We start from the raw sequence: 17073 nt of genomic DNA on the forward strand, positions 1-17073 counted from the left end.
CTCTCTCTCTCTCTCTGTTCAGCTTTGAATTTCAAGATGCACCGCATTTTTCTCCATCTCCTCCTCCTATGTTTCCTACTTCATTACGAAAAGCTACAATAATTATGCAAAGTTGGCATCCACAAATAAAGCTGATTTTCACCTGGTGTTGGAAGCTCCCCCTCCACAGCCCATCATGATGCCAATAATAGTGATCATGATGATAATGATGATTATGATGATAATGATAGTCCGTCCCTCCACCTAGTGGTGAGTTAAATAAAAATTAATTTCGAGGTCACAGATTAAACTTGAATCAAGGGAACATGGTATCATTGCCTCCTTCCATAAAAAAGTGATATAACAATGTCTAGACTGTCTGAAACAGTATATATACAAATTTTATATTTTTGGCATGTTTTGTGGCATTTTGGCTGTATTTATTTTGAGGCTGAGCTTGACATGCCATCCTCCTTTAACTCATTCTGTGACACAGTGGTTTGAGTAATAGATTTGAATGTTAGCCGAATTGATGTGAATAAAAAGAAATAACTACGTTGTCATTATTAAAAAAATAAATAAAAAATTAGTTAAGTCACCATGAACAAAACTGGCAACTTGAGAGGAGTAACTTACTTTAATATAGGCTACAGGAGAAGATATTCAGCATAGTTATAGTCATAGTTTCAGAATTTTAGATTTGACATATTTAAAGACTTAAACCAAAATGTAATCAAGTAATCCTTAACAATTGACTATTACTACCCAGTCCCTGTGTGCAAATCTGTTAAACCTGTCGAACACGTACATCTGTAGCCTACATTACTTTGAACTCATTTCAATGATGTTGAAAGCAGTATGTAGTTTTGGGGAAGACATTTTAATCAGAAAAGAAAGATCTTCTTTGACTGATTTTTTATGCTTAAACATACGAAATAAAAACAACAACAACAACAACAAAAAAACAAATTCTTTGTTTTCATGACTGAATAAACTAAATAAACAAACTGACATTAAAGGACAACACAATTTGATATTGTTTGATTTTGTTTAGCTATATGTGGCGGACCCTGCCACCTGTCTGGCTTCAAACAGCAGTTCCTCATTTTCAAGTCTAACGTAAACAAGTTGGTCTACATAAAGCCAAAACAAACGTCACACGCTGCTGTCATTTTACGACCCTGACGTCAGACCTACAGCTGTAGTTGCTCTGCGCATGCGCTGTGTAGCAGAGGCTGGACGCCGTCTGCTTTGTTGGGACCATCGATGCTGTGACTTTCGGCTGTCGTCAGCTGCCTATTGCACGGAAACACGGCGGATATATAAAGTCTCTGTTGGTTATCAGACATCGTTAACTTCCCCTGAATTCACAGCCGGTGCTTCACTGTGTTTCGCTGCGTGGACGACAAAAGTGAGGAGCTCCTGTATACAAACAAAACGCAGCGAGCTGCTGTTTAAGGTGGCACGTCAGAGATAGCTGCAGCGACACGAACTGGGCTCTTTTCTCCCCCCTTCGTCCGTTAAGTTCGCTAAGTTCGATGGAGGACAGCGTGCAGCTTTGTTAGGAGTCCAACTCCAAAACGTGTCCGTCCGAACATGAGAGAAGAGGACAGTTTGTTGTCAGGAAGGCAGCTCATGGCAAGTGAGAGAGGGGGTGAACATCCCTGCTGCTGCTGCTGCTGTCCCTACTTGACAGAGGAGAAAGGAGCTAACCCTGATGTCCTGAGGCCTCCTGGTTCCTTCAGTCAAAATCACTAAAATCACACTTTGGCACGAAATGGAGACGGTGGGGAAGTTTGAGTTCAGTCGGAAGGACTTGATAGGACATGGCGCATTTGCTGTCGTCTTCAAAGGCAGACACCGAGAGGTGGGTGTTATCCTCGTCCAATATTTACATTACGTGTTGAAAACTCATATTATTCCAAATATAAATGAAATTAAACGTTTTGTGAGTGCTTTAAGTGTGTTATTGGGCGTGAATCGCATTTTATTGGCCGCCTGGTGTATTTGTTTTCATTGTACGGCCTTAAGAGGCCTGGGTGAGCATACAGGATGTTCCCGTAAAATAACAGGCAGTTAATGGATAAAATGCTAAAAAATGCTTTTTAAATACACACGACACCTTTTTTGAATCCATGGATGGTAACTTTACGTGGGTCTTTATACTTCGGCTGTTTTTTTGACAGTAGATGATACGTGTAGATAATGTAGAGCAGCCTTCATAATTGTTTCCATTAGATAGCTGCAAACTGAGGCCATTATTGACCGTGTTGGAACATGTCCTGTACCTGGAGTGAATGAGTATAAATTATAAGAGCTTCACAGTAATTTGTTTAGACACTGGTGATACAGTAGATCACATCTGATTAGACAAAAACAACACGTCTGAGAACATGTAGGCCCCTAGCATGTTGGTTAATTGGCACGCATGCATTTCTTCCACAGAAACATCATTTGATAACACATAATGCAAAACATTCAAGCAGGCTGTAAAGGGAGAAAGTGCACTGATAAGGACACTGCATTGGGTTTTTATGGGCTGTTCTATAAAACTAACCAGACCTCCTGGATGATAAGGCTCAGCAGATGATAAGTAATCAGTACCAGATTCCATTTAGAAAACCTTCAAATTAATGGAGGCAAGCATAGACGATCAGTCACCAAGAGGCAACTATTGTATGCTTAAAGGCAATATGTAAGAATCTTAGTTGGAAAATAAAAAAAAACTATCAACAGAATGTGACTAAGAAGCAGTTTTGACATGATGTTGTTTATGTATTGTGTTGAAGACATAGCTAATGGCAGCTACAGCCGTTAGCAGTTAGACCTCCTGGATGACTAGTCTCAGCAAATGAGAAGTAATCAGTACCAAATTCCATCTAGAAATCTTTTGAACCGACTGTATGAAGGATGAATGCACAGTCAACAATAGTCAGCAATTATATGCGTACATGTGACACCTTGAATATAAATTATAATTAATAGACTGCACAGAGACATGTTGAAAATGCACCAAATTTGACATCTTCATACACAATACAAAGGTGCAGTGTAACACATACTCCACATACTGTTTTTACCTTCAAAAAATGGATTTTCATGTAATGTTTTCTTGTAGAAACATGACTGGGAGGTGGCAGTGAAGTGCATAAACAAGAAGAACCTGGCCAAATCCCAGACACTGCTGGGTAAAGAGATCAAAATACTCAAGGTAAGCCACGGAAAGGTCTCTTCCACCTCCTCCAGTTATTAGGTTACTATGTGTTCTTGTAACATTATTTTAAGGAACACCAAGTAACCGAGTTAGACTGAACAAACAAAGCAACACTTTCTTTCCACATCGGTATTACCCTGCTGTTGCTTCTATCACTTGATATTCCAAAGTGTTATAATATATTCATTGGATCACGTGGTGTGATAATACAACACGTTGTTGTGTTTAATATTTCACTATCTAGAGCTGGAGAGGAGCCAAATTTTCGGGTGAATTCCCATCATTGAACATGAGAATGTTATAGTGAAAGTAATGTTCCTCCTGCAGATTACAGGGGGCCCTCAGTGGACTGTACATTCATGTTGGACATCCTGTCAAATATGAAAGATATACTATTAAAAACAATGATTTTCTCTGTTTTTTCTGCAGGAACTGAAACATGAGAACATTGTTGCTTTACTGGACTTTCAGGTATGTAATATTACACTCATGTCAGCCATGTAAATCATGTCAGGAACAGGCTGACTGCACTGTGTCGAGGCTTCTGTTTACATACATGATTATCACACCTCTGCTCGTCCCAGTTTTCTCATCAGTCAGTGCTCATAAAGTGGAGCAGATGGGCTGTTGTCTCTTCCACATGACCCACTTCCGGCTAATGCAGCTTGAACAGTTTTGTTTTCCCTACTTGTTAAATGAGGCTTCGCTGCATCGGTCTGTTACAAAAACTGTTTAATCTTGTTCAGGCTCGTCCTCCTCCGCTCTCTGTCGTGTACAGCAAATCCTTGTAAAGTTTCAGAAAATACTTCTGTCAAGCTCGGTCGTCATCTTCAGTGTTTATGTTGTGTCTGCAGTCACATGGGCTGTTCCTGCCGGTCTCCTTGATTTAGGCTTTGTGGGAAGTGTAGTGACTTCATTTTTTACTCGCCCTCAAGTATTTCTGACTGCAAGCCCGGTGCCAAGGGCGTAAACGAGGTGAAATGTTCCCATACGATCAGAGATATACAGTAAACAACAGCTTTAACCTCTTAGCACTAGAAAGATGATGAATAAAAATCTGCAGTCACAGCAGTCTAATCACCTGTAGGCCTATTAGCAAATCTGTGCAAACACCTGCCAGGTAATTTAAACTGCACAACCTCCTGCCCCCTCACAAATACATACATTAACTCACCAGGTGTTCCTTTTGTCTGTTTGGGCCATGACTAACACACTGCCATCTGGTTAGAATAAATATCTAATGCAAAGATTAAGGTAATAGCAACATCTGACACAACTAAAACAATGTACAATAGTAGGGGTTTAGTATTGAGCAAGAGCTGCGCAGCTGTTGGAGAAACTCGCAATACTTGAAATGGAATGTTGACATACATCCTGTTGCATCACTGCATCTGGTGTTAGATTGATAAAAAAAATAGTTTTGATGCATTGCTGTGCTATTTAACCTTTTTTTTTTTATCCAATATGAAATCTCATATTTGAAAACTGCATATCATTCTCCAAAATTAATGATGGCAGTGTACTTTTCTACAAACCTTGATTATTTTGAAACATTATGTTCAACTTTCAATTCATATGGTTTATGGTTAAGGCACAAAAACATGATTTTATGCTTCGGCTTAACTGGTTCTGTCACCACGAATATTACTACAAATTGTCCTCATGTTGTCAAGAAAATCCAGTTTTGTAACTACCAACACTGCTGGGAAATGTCCTGACGCCTTGTTAAAAGTATCCAGTGGCTTCATGCTTATAAATATTGAAATGCAGTCTCGAACAGTGGTCTCTGGCTTGGCTTGGATATTCCACATAAGGCCCATTCCAAATGTAGCATTTCTGGGTTAAGACGTGGTATATGCCACTATTATTCTCTACATGGCTACAGCGCATCCAGAATATGCAGGGTTTTTACGGCAGTTGGCAACAGCAGTTTAAACTACCTGGCAGGTGTTCTCAGTGTAAACAAACCAGCCAACAGTTTGCAAAGCTGTAGACACTTTTGCAAAACTTGCAGAAGGGTGGTAATGAAGGTACACAACTGGAGCAACATGACTGCTCTAAGAAAAGGAAGTAAATTCCTCCGTAGCGCTGAAATAGGGTTAGGGTCTCCATGTTAACAGGAATATTGGTGGAATATTCATTTTCATTTGTCATGTAAACAGCTTATTCGGAATATTGTCTTTTTTGGCATAAGGGCAAAAACTAAAACATTGTGGGCATGTTAATGTAACAATTACCAGACCAGGAAATGTTTTTTGATAAGTTAAGCTGACCTTCATTCTCTACCCATTATTTTTTATTTTTTGTCTGTGGGCTTAGTCATCATGCAAAAAAGGTTACAAATAAAGTCGTGACCAGTGATGCATAAATTCTGAGCTCTGCTAGCTACTCAAACATCCCAGCACACTGTAAAATAGCAAATGAGGATTTAACTGCTTTGCCCGAGAGCCCAACATCAAAAAGCATAAAGAAAAGTATTTGCAGCCTGCTTTAATGCACTTACTCATGCAGAACTTCAACCTATTCCTCTCTATTATCTTTATACTGGCTCACAGTGGCACCTCTCTCTGGGCATCTAAGATAGTCCGAGCTGGGCTCTAAGATTACAGGTTTGTTGTTGCACAGCAGCAGATAGTGTAGATTTTCTGAGCAGGAGATCCCACTATGCAGCTCTCTAATTAGGTCAGGAGGAAACTGAAACCAAACCAAACACTGGACACCAGAGAGATGCATTCGCTTTGATTTTTACATTTCATCTGATTGTCTCATCCAAAGTAGTTTGAATGTCGAATAATCTGATTATTCTAGGTTGTCTTGGAGTTACAGGTGTCAGGCGAAGTGTGAAAGTCAAAGCACCAAAAGGTTCTAGTCATTCAACAAGTTCCTATTTCCTAACAGGTTTTGAGCAAGAGCAGATGGCAGATAGCTCGATCAGAGATGATAATCGATCGTCTTTTTTCAAACATGAATACCAGAAATTCTCTAATGATAATAAACACTCAACGCAACGCCAAACGTTTTGTCCGACTGAAGTCAGGTGCTGTAATATTGTGAGTTAAACGCAGCAGAGATTCAGCCTGTTGAGACCAGATGGTTCGTTGGCTGGTCACTCGCTGCTGCTGTCCATCTTCAATAAAGCCAAACACAACCAATTTCAAAAAGCCTGACTCAGCTGAACTGTGGAAAGCAGTCTGGCCTCTGACTGGTGGATTCAACAAGATACTGAGACGAGGTCAGAGTGAAAGACTGCAGTCATCTGTTGCTGTGAGATAAGAGAGCTTTTTCATGCAGGCCGCACTATGTTTTCCTCTTCAAAACAGGTTGGCTGAGAGAGGACACCAGAGGAAAGAAAGTAGATAACAGATGTTAGAAGAGTTGATGGAACTCCTCCGGATGTACAACATTTAAACTCATCTGGATTCTGATAAATTTATAGTAACTTATTGTTTTTTGGTGATGTTGTGGGAGCTTATGAGTTAAAGGTTTTAGATGGTTTATTCCATCGGACTTGTTAATTATTTACTGATTGTTTTGATCATGCTGCTGACAGCAGAGCCAATCGTCTGATTCCCTGATTGTTTTTGGCTCAGTATTAATGCAGCAGAGGAGATTCTTTCCTAATTTCTGGCCAGGTTCTGCTGATATTCAAACACATTCAAGATTCACAGCAAAGAACAGGCCACATTTCTTTTTAAAAGCCCGTCAGTGCAGGAGTCTGGGATCCAGTTTTACAATATTAACACTTTTATGTAGACTACTACCAGGGTTTTCCCTGTGCAGCAACCAAGCAGTTTTGCGCACCGCCTACTTTTAAATGAATTTAAAATCGAAGTGGAGAGCACCAAACCCTAACCCTTACTAAATGACTGTTGCCAGATCTAATGGATGTAGTCCTCCACAAATCTAGGAAAAATCATTATCCTACTGTGCAAAGCTGTGATATTTGTTGACATATGTGCCTCACTCTTCTGTTCTTCTCTTTTGCCTACTATGTGTCTTTCTTTCACAAAACTGTGAATAACTCTATTTCTCCAATCTGAATCACCAGCTTAGTTTGCTCGAACTTGATCGACAAGCACCAGCACCACCTGTTCCTTCCTGTGTGTATCACTGACATGTGTTTGTTTACCCTCCACTCTTATCTCTTCTCTGTTTAGGAAACTGCCAGCTCAGTGTACCTGGTAATGGAGGTAAGCTCGCTGTGATGTTTGGCTTTGTTTGCTCAGCTCTGTATTGTCTCAGCTCTGACAGGGCCTGGGCTATAATTAGCCGAGACCTCAGGCATCAAAGAGGGTTGGAGGGTGGGAGTTGGGCACCAAACATCGTACAGCTTGGTTTTCACCGTGGGTTGATACTGAGAATCTGATGAAGAGTGTCAGGTATGACTGGAGTTGTCTGTCATACTCGCTCTTCTTGTTCTGACAACATAATTGCCTGTTTCATTACTTTAAGTAATTCATGTAGCGTGGTATCTTTATTCATTTTCCCCAGCTCGATTGTTGTGTGAATGAGTTGTTGTTAAGATTCGTGTAATATCGTGTTGACGTGTTTGCCAGCCAAGCAGAAAGGCTTACTCACACACAGCTTCAGTATAAAAAGCAGGGCTCCTGACTGCTACTTTTAAGTTGCATTTTGCAACAATTTTTGGAGACAGTGCAACTCAATTTTATAACTAGGAACACCTGTGCAACTTGCAAATAAATCATTCCTTTCAATTGCTAAGTTATTACCAAAGGATTTATGAGTAATATGATTGTGATGGAAAAAAATGATGTATTGTGTTGCACGACATTTTAAGTGGTATAAACTTTGTACTGGTGCTCCTCATACTTTCAGCAGGGAGCGCCAGTGCTGCTAGTGGAAAAAGTTAGTCTAGAGCCTTGAAAAGTTAGCATACTAAAATGGCCAACATTGTTTTGTGCAAGCAGATAGTCAAGACAGTCAAACATTCATGGTGTATGCAATTTCCTGGATAATGATTACACAATGTTTTACTTGTTTAGCGCTATTCAAAGCATCAGGGTTTCAAAGTGCTGAAAGGTTCAATAAAAGTGCCAGTCCAATAAAACATGAAAATGATAGTTGCTGGTTAAACGTGGTATTACAGAAGCAGAACACGTATGTAATTACTGTAGATGAAAGAGGCAGTAGATGCATATCTCTTAACTGGTCCTATCTTTTTATTACCGTCATTGTTTTGTGCTTATTTCTGTGTCATAGAAAGGAAATGGCTTGTGAGGCAGCCTTTCAGAGCCTCACCTGTCATAACACAGCTCGTCCTTGGGTTCATTCATATTGATGCTGGGAGTGAGAGCAAGGGTGTAAATCTGGAAACGCTTCAGTCTTCAGCAAATCACTGCTCTGATCTCGTTTGCTTTCTAGCCCCTTGATGTCAGACACTTGTTCACTAAGGTTACACATCATTCCTTTTCCCCTCTCTCCCCCGCCCTCCCTGTCTCTCTTTCTAATCTCAGTACTGCAATGGGGGCGACCTTGCTGACTACCTACACTGTAAGTAAAACAAGACCAGTTTTCAATAAACTCACACTGTCCAACAATACAAACAGTAAGAGTAATCTTCAATTCCTTGATTGAAATTCTACAATTCTACAATTATTCAGTTTAAAGTGCTTGATATAGAAGCAAAGGGTTAGGGTTAGGCAAGCAAATTGTTATAGATTAAAGGGTAACTCCACCACTTTAACACATGAAAGTGTGTTTACAGGTCTTGGGCAGTACTATATGTCAGATAAATAGTATAAAACCTTTTGTGGCTCCAAAGGAAACTGCATGTAAGATGATAAATTGCCTCCAGTGATGTTACTCTGGCTAAGTCACAATGTGGGTAATGTAGGCACCAGGCTTTGAAAAACAGTCCACTGTTTTGCATTGCACTCCTTCAACACTGTTGGACTCATTATGGAAACAAATGATCAGAATCGGTACAGCAGAACCAGAGACACCACCTTTTATTACACACATTCTCCTTACTTTTTAAAACCTGGTGCCTACTGCTACTACTACTACTATTTTCACATATGTAGTAGTGCTCCAGAAGACCTGTAGACACACTTTAATGTGAAAACCCTTAATGTGTTACCCTTTAAGCAGAAGTTGTGTCTAATTCATTGGGAAGCCATAGTAAACGGTAATCTTTGAAGGCCTAGTTTAAATGAGCTGGCAGTTTTGGCAGACCTCAGGTATTCAGGAAGCATTAAAACGAAAAGCTAACTAAGAGCTATTATTTTTCAGTTCTGTTAGACCTGCCAAGAAGATTAAGAGAGTGCAAATAACAGGGAACAACTCATCCTAAGGCGTCCAGTCAGGTCACAACTTTGTTTTTGTAGGCTTCCTGTTTGACTGCAGGAAGTAGGCTTTTATCTGCGGCCCTGAAGACGGAGACAGATTTGGTGCTTTATGAACTTTGGCTTAAAATAGACAGAGACGTACAGTGTAATAAAACTTACAGAAAATTCCCTGCTATGATTTTCTTTCTGAACCCATCATATGTGAGGCATACATCATATACATACAGTACACCAGAGAATCATGATGGTAAAATACAATCAAAAGTTCTGTCCAGGAATGCCACATCTCATAAATTACAGGACTTTCAATAGCCAGGGAATTATCGTGTCAGTATGGGCAGGGTGGGAAATAAGATGTCAGCCACCCACTAGCTGTTTGCCAACAAATTAAAGCTGTAGCTAAATAGAGGACCTATTCTAAAAATAGTCTCTGCCTGCGTGGTTAAAAAAGTTCCATAAGTATTTTTGGGTCCACTGCCCACTGTGGTTAATAAACACAACTTTTTTTCCTGGCCCAAGTCGAGTCTGAGCCTGGGTTTGAAAAAATCTGTTGGAAGGAAGGTGGAGTCAGAGAGAAATCCAAGACAAGGGAGGGACTGTCACATAGAACCATACGGTACCACCTTGAGATGAGGGAGGTGATTGGAGGGAAGGAAGGGGCATGGAGCAGGAGGTGGCAGTGGGGTGATGTGAGACAACGGAGAGAAAAAAATAAAGAGCATGAAGTATTTTTAGAGGTAAATTGAGATGTTTGGTGTAACATAACATGGTCTGACTCCAAGATGTGTCAGGAGAACTAGTGTGATATGCATAGATTTAAAAATACATGAAAGAGGGCCACTCAGTCCCTACCGGTCTACTATACCTCCGCCTTCAATCCTGCATCAGTTGTTAATTTCACACGCACTGCACACCTCAGCAGTGCCTGTACACCAAAGTCAACTTGTAGTTTATTAACATTTATTTACGTCCCTCTTCCTCCTCTGCAGCCAAAGGAACGCTAAGCGAGGACACCATTCGGGTTTTCCTGCAGCAGATTGCAGGGGCCATGAGGGTCCTGCAGGCCAAAGGCATAATCCACAGGGACCTCAAACCACAGAACATCCTGCTCTCCTACCCACCAGGACGCAAGTCGCACTCCAACAACACCTGCATCAAGATCGGTAGGTGTTGATGGTGTGAGAGTCAGCAAGCATGTTCACATTTCATCATCAGTTTTCTGTTGTTACCTTTGAAAATGGGCATCTCAGTACTACAGAGTGACACTGAAGATATTTGGCACTTTGGTAAAACTTTATAATAATCATCAACAATAAATGGTTGATTTATAGTTAATTAAACTTTAGTATGGTTACTGTTAACAAACAATTAAATGCTTTATAAACCATTTATTAAAGGTACAATATGTAAGAATTGACCACCTGTTGAATTCAAATGCCGTTAGCCAGGTAGCTTAGTTAGCCGTGCAGCTAGCAGGCTGGACTGGGAGTTCAGAGAACCGGAGGGGTATTTGTGTTTACGCTGCTAGCACAGGAGCTTTGGACCAGGGCGGGTCAGGGCTAGCTAGTGAGCATGCTAACGTCAGTAGGCTATAACTAAGCAACATAATACATAGACGTCATATTTGTCAGAACTGTTACTTCTTCATATTCTGTTGAAAGCTTTTGAATGTTTTCAACTAAAATTCTTACATTGCACCTTTAAGCAATTGTAAAGATGTATAAACATCAGTTGCAACTTTACATTAAACAATTGCTTAATAAAATGTTTAACAGTGACAGAACTTTAAACTAAAGTTCAATTATCTGTAAGTTACCCAGTTATTAATGATGGTTATAAAGCATTTTCAAGTTTTTCGCTAGATTTTCAAACTGATTTTTTAAGATGTAGCTGTGTTGGATCTAAACGTGCAGTGAGAAAAAAGCAAAAACACCTCAACATTACACACACAATACCACAGCTTTTAGGTGTACGTTGAGATTTAAATGGAAAGCACAAGAAACCCTCGACAGGAGCAAAAAACTAATTGAATATCATTAGGCAGCGCATTAAAATCCCTACACCATAATCAAGCTCTTTACACACACTCTTACTGCTGTAGGAGCGGATAATGATTTCCCCGAGGTCATTTATTACTCTAGGATTTTTGGTCTAAACTCGTTAGAGGAAATTAGAATTAGATTAAATATTAGAATTTGACATTTTCCCTCAGCAGTGTTGGTAGTCCTCCTGTAATAAAACACTGTTAGAAAACAAATGCCAAGAAAAACAAATCCTCTTCAGATACATGATACATGATCACCAATGTCATCTTTTGGGTAAAATCAGTGAAACTCTTAACTGATGAGACACACACACACACACACACACACACACACACACACACACAAGTAATCACCATAATGAGTGTCATGACCAACTACGGAGACTCCCTGTGTGTGTTGTTCAGTTGTTTAGAAACTCTGCTAATCCTTAAGCCCATTAATTCTTGTTCGTCTGGAGAGAGTTGATTGCCGAGTGGGAGAGAAGTCTGAGTGCTCATGTCAGTCCCACAGTAACTGCTGAATGTTATTAGCCTCGTGGCTCTGGGAGCTCAGTCACACTGACAAATAAACACACACTCGTTGGACCTACATAGATACAGATCCTGACACACAAGCACATTCACAGAGGCACAGGGAGAACTTAGACATTATTGTATTGGCTTGTTAAATAGCTTGTGTGCTTGTGCTGAAGCAATATTAGGTAATATTTGTGAAGTTGATGTTTTAAAATTAAACAAAATGAGTAAGATAATGAGTAGAATCAGTATATTATGAGTGATCAATATTTTTTCTGACTGCTTGTAATAACCACAAATTGACTTTGGATAACTGAGCTACAAAACTGTTGTTCAAATCGTTTTTATTACCTCTGTTCTCTACTGGAGAAAGCAGTAGCTTATGGTCATTAAGTGGATGAACGGCGTGATAATGCTGCATCATTCTAGCTGTAATCACAGTCAAGACAGTTAATGTATACTATATGATAAATAACATATAAATATATATATATTTTTTGCATGTGCTCCAAGCACCAAATGTTACCCCATCACCTTTCAATTGCTCTTCTTCTTTATGCCCCCTACCCTCCTTCCCTGTCTCACTTCCTCCTTCCACAGCGGACTTTGGCTTTGCCAGGTACCTTCAGAATAACATGATGGCGGCAACACTCTGCGGGTCTCCTATGTACATGGTAAGTGCTATTTTTTAAAATAGGTTTTTATAGATATGAGGGAACATACAGATGAGTGACACATTAAAGGAAAATCTTAATTAATGGCTGCAGAAACATGACAAATGCAGAAGCTTTCATACAGGACATGAGGGGCCACTGAATGGTTTGATGATAATGAAAATGATGTGAATCGATTTATCACATATGGGAGAACCAGGAGGTTTATGTGGGTTTTTCATGAGTCACCAATCTGTAATCGCCAACATACTCAAATGTTTTAACTTGTTGTTAAACCCCAAGTAAATTCAGATTTGATTAATTGTTTTCACGCAGACCAGAGGTTAACACAGTCCATTATTAGCAGAGAAAGTTTCTTCATTTTTCAATCAGACAGAGCTCAGAGCTAGTTCTATTAATTTTACAATGTTAGCTGAATACTCTCTAAAACAAATCAGCATGGGCAAAACTTACTTAATCATCTCATTAATCGTTTAACAGAGAGTTCAAGTGAAGTGTCATGACCTATTTTTTTCTTTACTAGGCTCCGGAGGTCATTATGTCCCAAAACTATGATGCCAAGGCTGACTTGTGGAGTATAGGAACCATCGTGTTTCAGTGCCTGACTGGGAAGGCTCCTTTTCAGGTAAACACAAGACATTCACAGGTTGTGTGCTGACTGATTCAGGGCTATATACTACAGCATGCATGGTTTTTCTTGTTATATGACCTGCTTCACACTCACAGTTACCGTCACTGTCATTTATGGATGGACCAACAACTACTTTAGCTACGTTCTCTTTGCCACAATGCAGCACTGCAGTACTCCCTTTGCTCTACGATCCTCATTCCTCTCTTGACTGCCTTACAACATACCTTCACACAGCAGATCGGTTTCAGGCTGAAGATAATGTAAAGCTCATTTAGATTTTGATGTTAGCTGTTTTGCCATTTAAGAATATGTGAGCGATCAACATGGGTGTCATTTTGCTCAAGACACTAACATTGAAGCAAATATTTTAACTTTATTAAAGTGATGGAAAACACACATGCTGTAATTTAAAAAAGCACCAACATGAGGTGCACTAACATAACGTTGGATGTTCCCTTGACATGTCCACATTCTTATTCAGTTACTGCATATCAGTCTGCTTGTTGAAAGTGTTCAAACAGGCCGATCTCTCCAGATCAAGTGAAAGATGAGTAGTTTGCTTTGGCCGACTTGAGCAATGCTGTGAAAGATCAAACACATAACTTCTTACAAGCTACTTAATCTAAACTGGTCTGCCAGCATTTATGAAACTGAGTAGCTTCATTGACAGGCATATAAAAACATGTACTGATGTGTTATTACACATGTCATTAACAGGGCCTGTTTGGGGTCAGTCTTGTGCTATGACGGCTTACTGTGTTATGACTCTACATGTATATTTGCAGACAGTATTTAAGTGCTTTCAACCATCATAACTAGGGTTGGGCAATGTCTGCCGAATTGGCATATGTGGATGTCTACAGTGAAACATCGTGGTGGACGATGACATTGTTGTTTACGAATTTGAGGCAGCGTGTCCCCTCAGTGTTGTCGTAAGGTGGCAGTTGCATATTAGCTCGCTGCTGTTTCCCACTGTTGCTCCTACATGAATTTCCAACTGTCTCACCCTGCAGAGGAAACTATTTTCCGTTACCACCGACATACATCCCTGTGCCAGGTTTAAAAGTGCCCTCGTCTCCGCACCACATGTCCATTACTTAGTTTTGCTCAGCCCCAGGCATAAAACAACGTTGGCCGACTAGTCAAGGAAGCTAAGCTAAGAAAACTGTGTATAAAAACGGCATGACTGAGAGAAACAGCGGCCCGCAGGAAAAGAAACACTGCTGCCACAAATTTAACTAAGTGTCTTGGGTTCCCCTAACTGAGCTGATTTAATAAGAAAATGATAAACGGGACATGGAGACTAGGGCTGTAGCTATCGATTCTTTTTGGAATCGATTAATCTAGCACTTTATCGATCGATTAATCGATTAATCGTATATATATATATATTATTTTTTTTTGCATTTTTAAACAACCAAAACAAATAATGCATGACGAAAATGATGTGGCTGTAAAATGATCAACCATTTGGCTTTTATTTCTTTAAAAAACAGAGGTATTTCTTACAACTCCAACATTTGGCTCCAAAACTTTATTGCAATTTACACATTTAGTGCAAGTGCAAACAATTAAATAACAATACAGTTTCAACTTACTGTAAAACATGTATAACATGTAACACTATGAATCAATACAAACTTAAATAGTAACGGCCATTTTGCCTTAGTGTTGTCTTATACAACATTACAAAAAGGGATTGCACCTTCTAACCACCTACTAACAAATAATATATAATCTCTGGGATAGGCCTATTTGCTATGGTAACCTAGCAACCTATGTGTGTGCACGCATGCTGTGTTATATATAATTTTATGTTATACATAGCACAAAATCACAACAGAAGTCATTTAAGGTCACTTTTCCTGTAGAACCGGTCCGGACCGTGTTCATTTAATTATTAATTTCTTCATCGTCGCACATCTACAATTCTCCTCCGCTCTGTTTTACGAAGGGAGGAGCTCCGGACCGACGTACAGTAAACAAACACACGTGCACACACACTTACAGACAGACAGAGAGTGAGAACATGTCACGTCGGTCTCAACTGTCTGTAAAGCAGATATCATATCTACGTTTTTTAAACGCGCACAAACTGATTCTGCTCTGGCATGTCATCTCGAGCCTTCGCAGTTCTCCGTCGTGGTGGCGGATACGCAATGCAATCCCCCCCGGGCTGCTGGAGAACTGGAGAAGTGACGGACACTCCGCGCCCGGAGAGTACGAAGAGGCTCTCCGTCAGGCTCTCCGGCTCTCCGGCGACGGAGAGGGCTCTCCGTGTCCGTGTACGGCACTTTACGCAGTAGTATTAACAAAGGTCCGTGTGGAACATTCAAGATCCCTGCGCGTCATAGGAATGTAACGACGCTTCGAGGTAGAGTTTTTGCCTCGACCAATTTTTGTAATCGAGTAACTCGAGTAACTCGATGAATCGTTACAGCCCTAATGGAGACGTAATGTTAGTGCGCTGAGCAGCAACATACTTCTTTTCATTTCCTCTCCCCACAAACAACAACAACTCTTGCCCTACGGCAACTCTGAGGGGACACGCCACTTAATTGTGCTCTCTGGTGGGGAGCCTTTTGGATCACGATGTTACGATGGTCAGGGATTAGTAGTCGATGGCTGTCAGGGTTGGGCCGATGAACTATACCATTGTCCATCGGCCCAACCCTAATCGTAACTAATTTCAACTTTATTTTGTCGTCTTTAGGCCAGCAGTCCTCAGGATCTCCGGCTGTTCTACGAAAAGAACAAGACTCTCAGCCCCAAGTAAGGAGTTACGCTGAGATGACGTGATGTGATTCATGTGATTACAGATCTTATAATAAAAGAACACATAGTGAAGGTCAGATCATTTTTCTGCATTTTTGTAATCGATTTGGAGGATAAGAAATGAGAAACTGAACCCAGTTTCAGAATAGAATAACCAGTGAAAAGTGAAGCTCTGACCCAAAGAAATCTTTGAAAATATCTTAGTGTTGCCATGGTGCTGTTAAAATCATTTACCAAATGAAGTCAGCTAGAGAGATGCTTCCCATACCAGCTGGGCTGTTTTAACAGTTGAACGGCAGTTATTCACAACACTGTTTGAAATGACAGTCCCTCAACAAATCCCCGAGAGCCTGTTCTTTTACAGCACAACGTCTCTACATTTTTTACATTTCATTTTCTCACAGTTGACTAATGAAAGCCTTTTTAAAAGTTAGGCTCTCAGGAATGTTTAAAACACACCAACTATGGAAGTCAACATGTAATTTTGAAAAGATTACCATTCATTTAACTTTCTGTTGGGAACACACATATATCATTTTTTCGTTCCAGTAAACCAAGCATATCTAAACGTCTTGCTAAATCTGTAGTAACAGTATTCTGTTGTATTATTTTAACCTTTAATGAAGGTATTTCAATGCACACCAGCACACACTGATTGCGGTATTACTTGTTTGCAGCATCCCCAGAGAGACTTCAAGCCATTTAAGACACCTGCTACTGGGTCTGCTGCAGCGCAACCACAAGGACCGCATGGACTTTGGTTAGTTAACATCAAGCACAGTAACATTTTACAGTTTACTATATGGTGTTAATGAAGACCTATACCTATACTCACGCTACTTACATTATACTATTGTTTGTCTTTTGCTAAGAAGTGTTATGTAAAGGAATAAAACAGAAAAGATTATGTCAGTCTGTGTCTATGCACAGGT

At 40.1% G+C, this 17073-nt stretch overlaps 1 protein-coding gene across 2 annotated transcripts in view; it reads left to right on the forward strand.

Moving 5' to 3' along the window:
• Window positions 1-1203: 1203 nt before the first annotated feature.
• The window catches only part of ulk1b (unc-51 like autophagy activating kinase 1), a 28363-nt gene continuing 12493 nt past the window's right edge, over window positions 1204-17073 (forward strand). For both annotated transcript variants that reach the window (XM_084382667.1, XM_084382668.1), the window contains exons 1-10: window positions 1204-1846; window positions 3098-3190; window positions 3623-3664; window positions 7351-7383; window positions 8668-8704; window positions 10491-10664; window positions 12662-12735; window positions 13259-13360; window positions 16080-16138; window positions 16819-16901. In XM_084382667.1, the coding sequence (XP_084238793.1) occupies window positions 1757-1846; window positions 3098-3190; window positions 3623-3664; window positions 7351-7383; window positions 8668-8704; window positions 10491-10664; window positions 12662-12735; window positions 13259-13360; window positions 16080-16138; window positions 16819-16901 (787 nt within the window). In that variant the 5' untranslated portion in view covers window positions 1204-1756. The remainder of the gene's footprint in view (window positions 1847-3097; window positions 3191-3622; window positions 3665-7350; window positions 7384-8667; window positions 8705-10490; window positions 10665-12661; window positions 12736-13258; window positions 13361-16079; window positions 16139-16818; window positions 16902-17073) is intronic.

Source organism: Pagrus pagrus, assembly GCF_965226575.1.
Source record: "Pagrus pagrus genome assembly, chromosome: 19".
Classification (NCBI taxonomy): Eukaryota; Metazoa; Chordata; class Actinopteri; order Spariformes; family Sparidae; genus Pagrus; species Pagrus pagrus.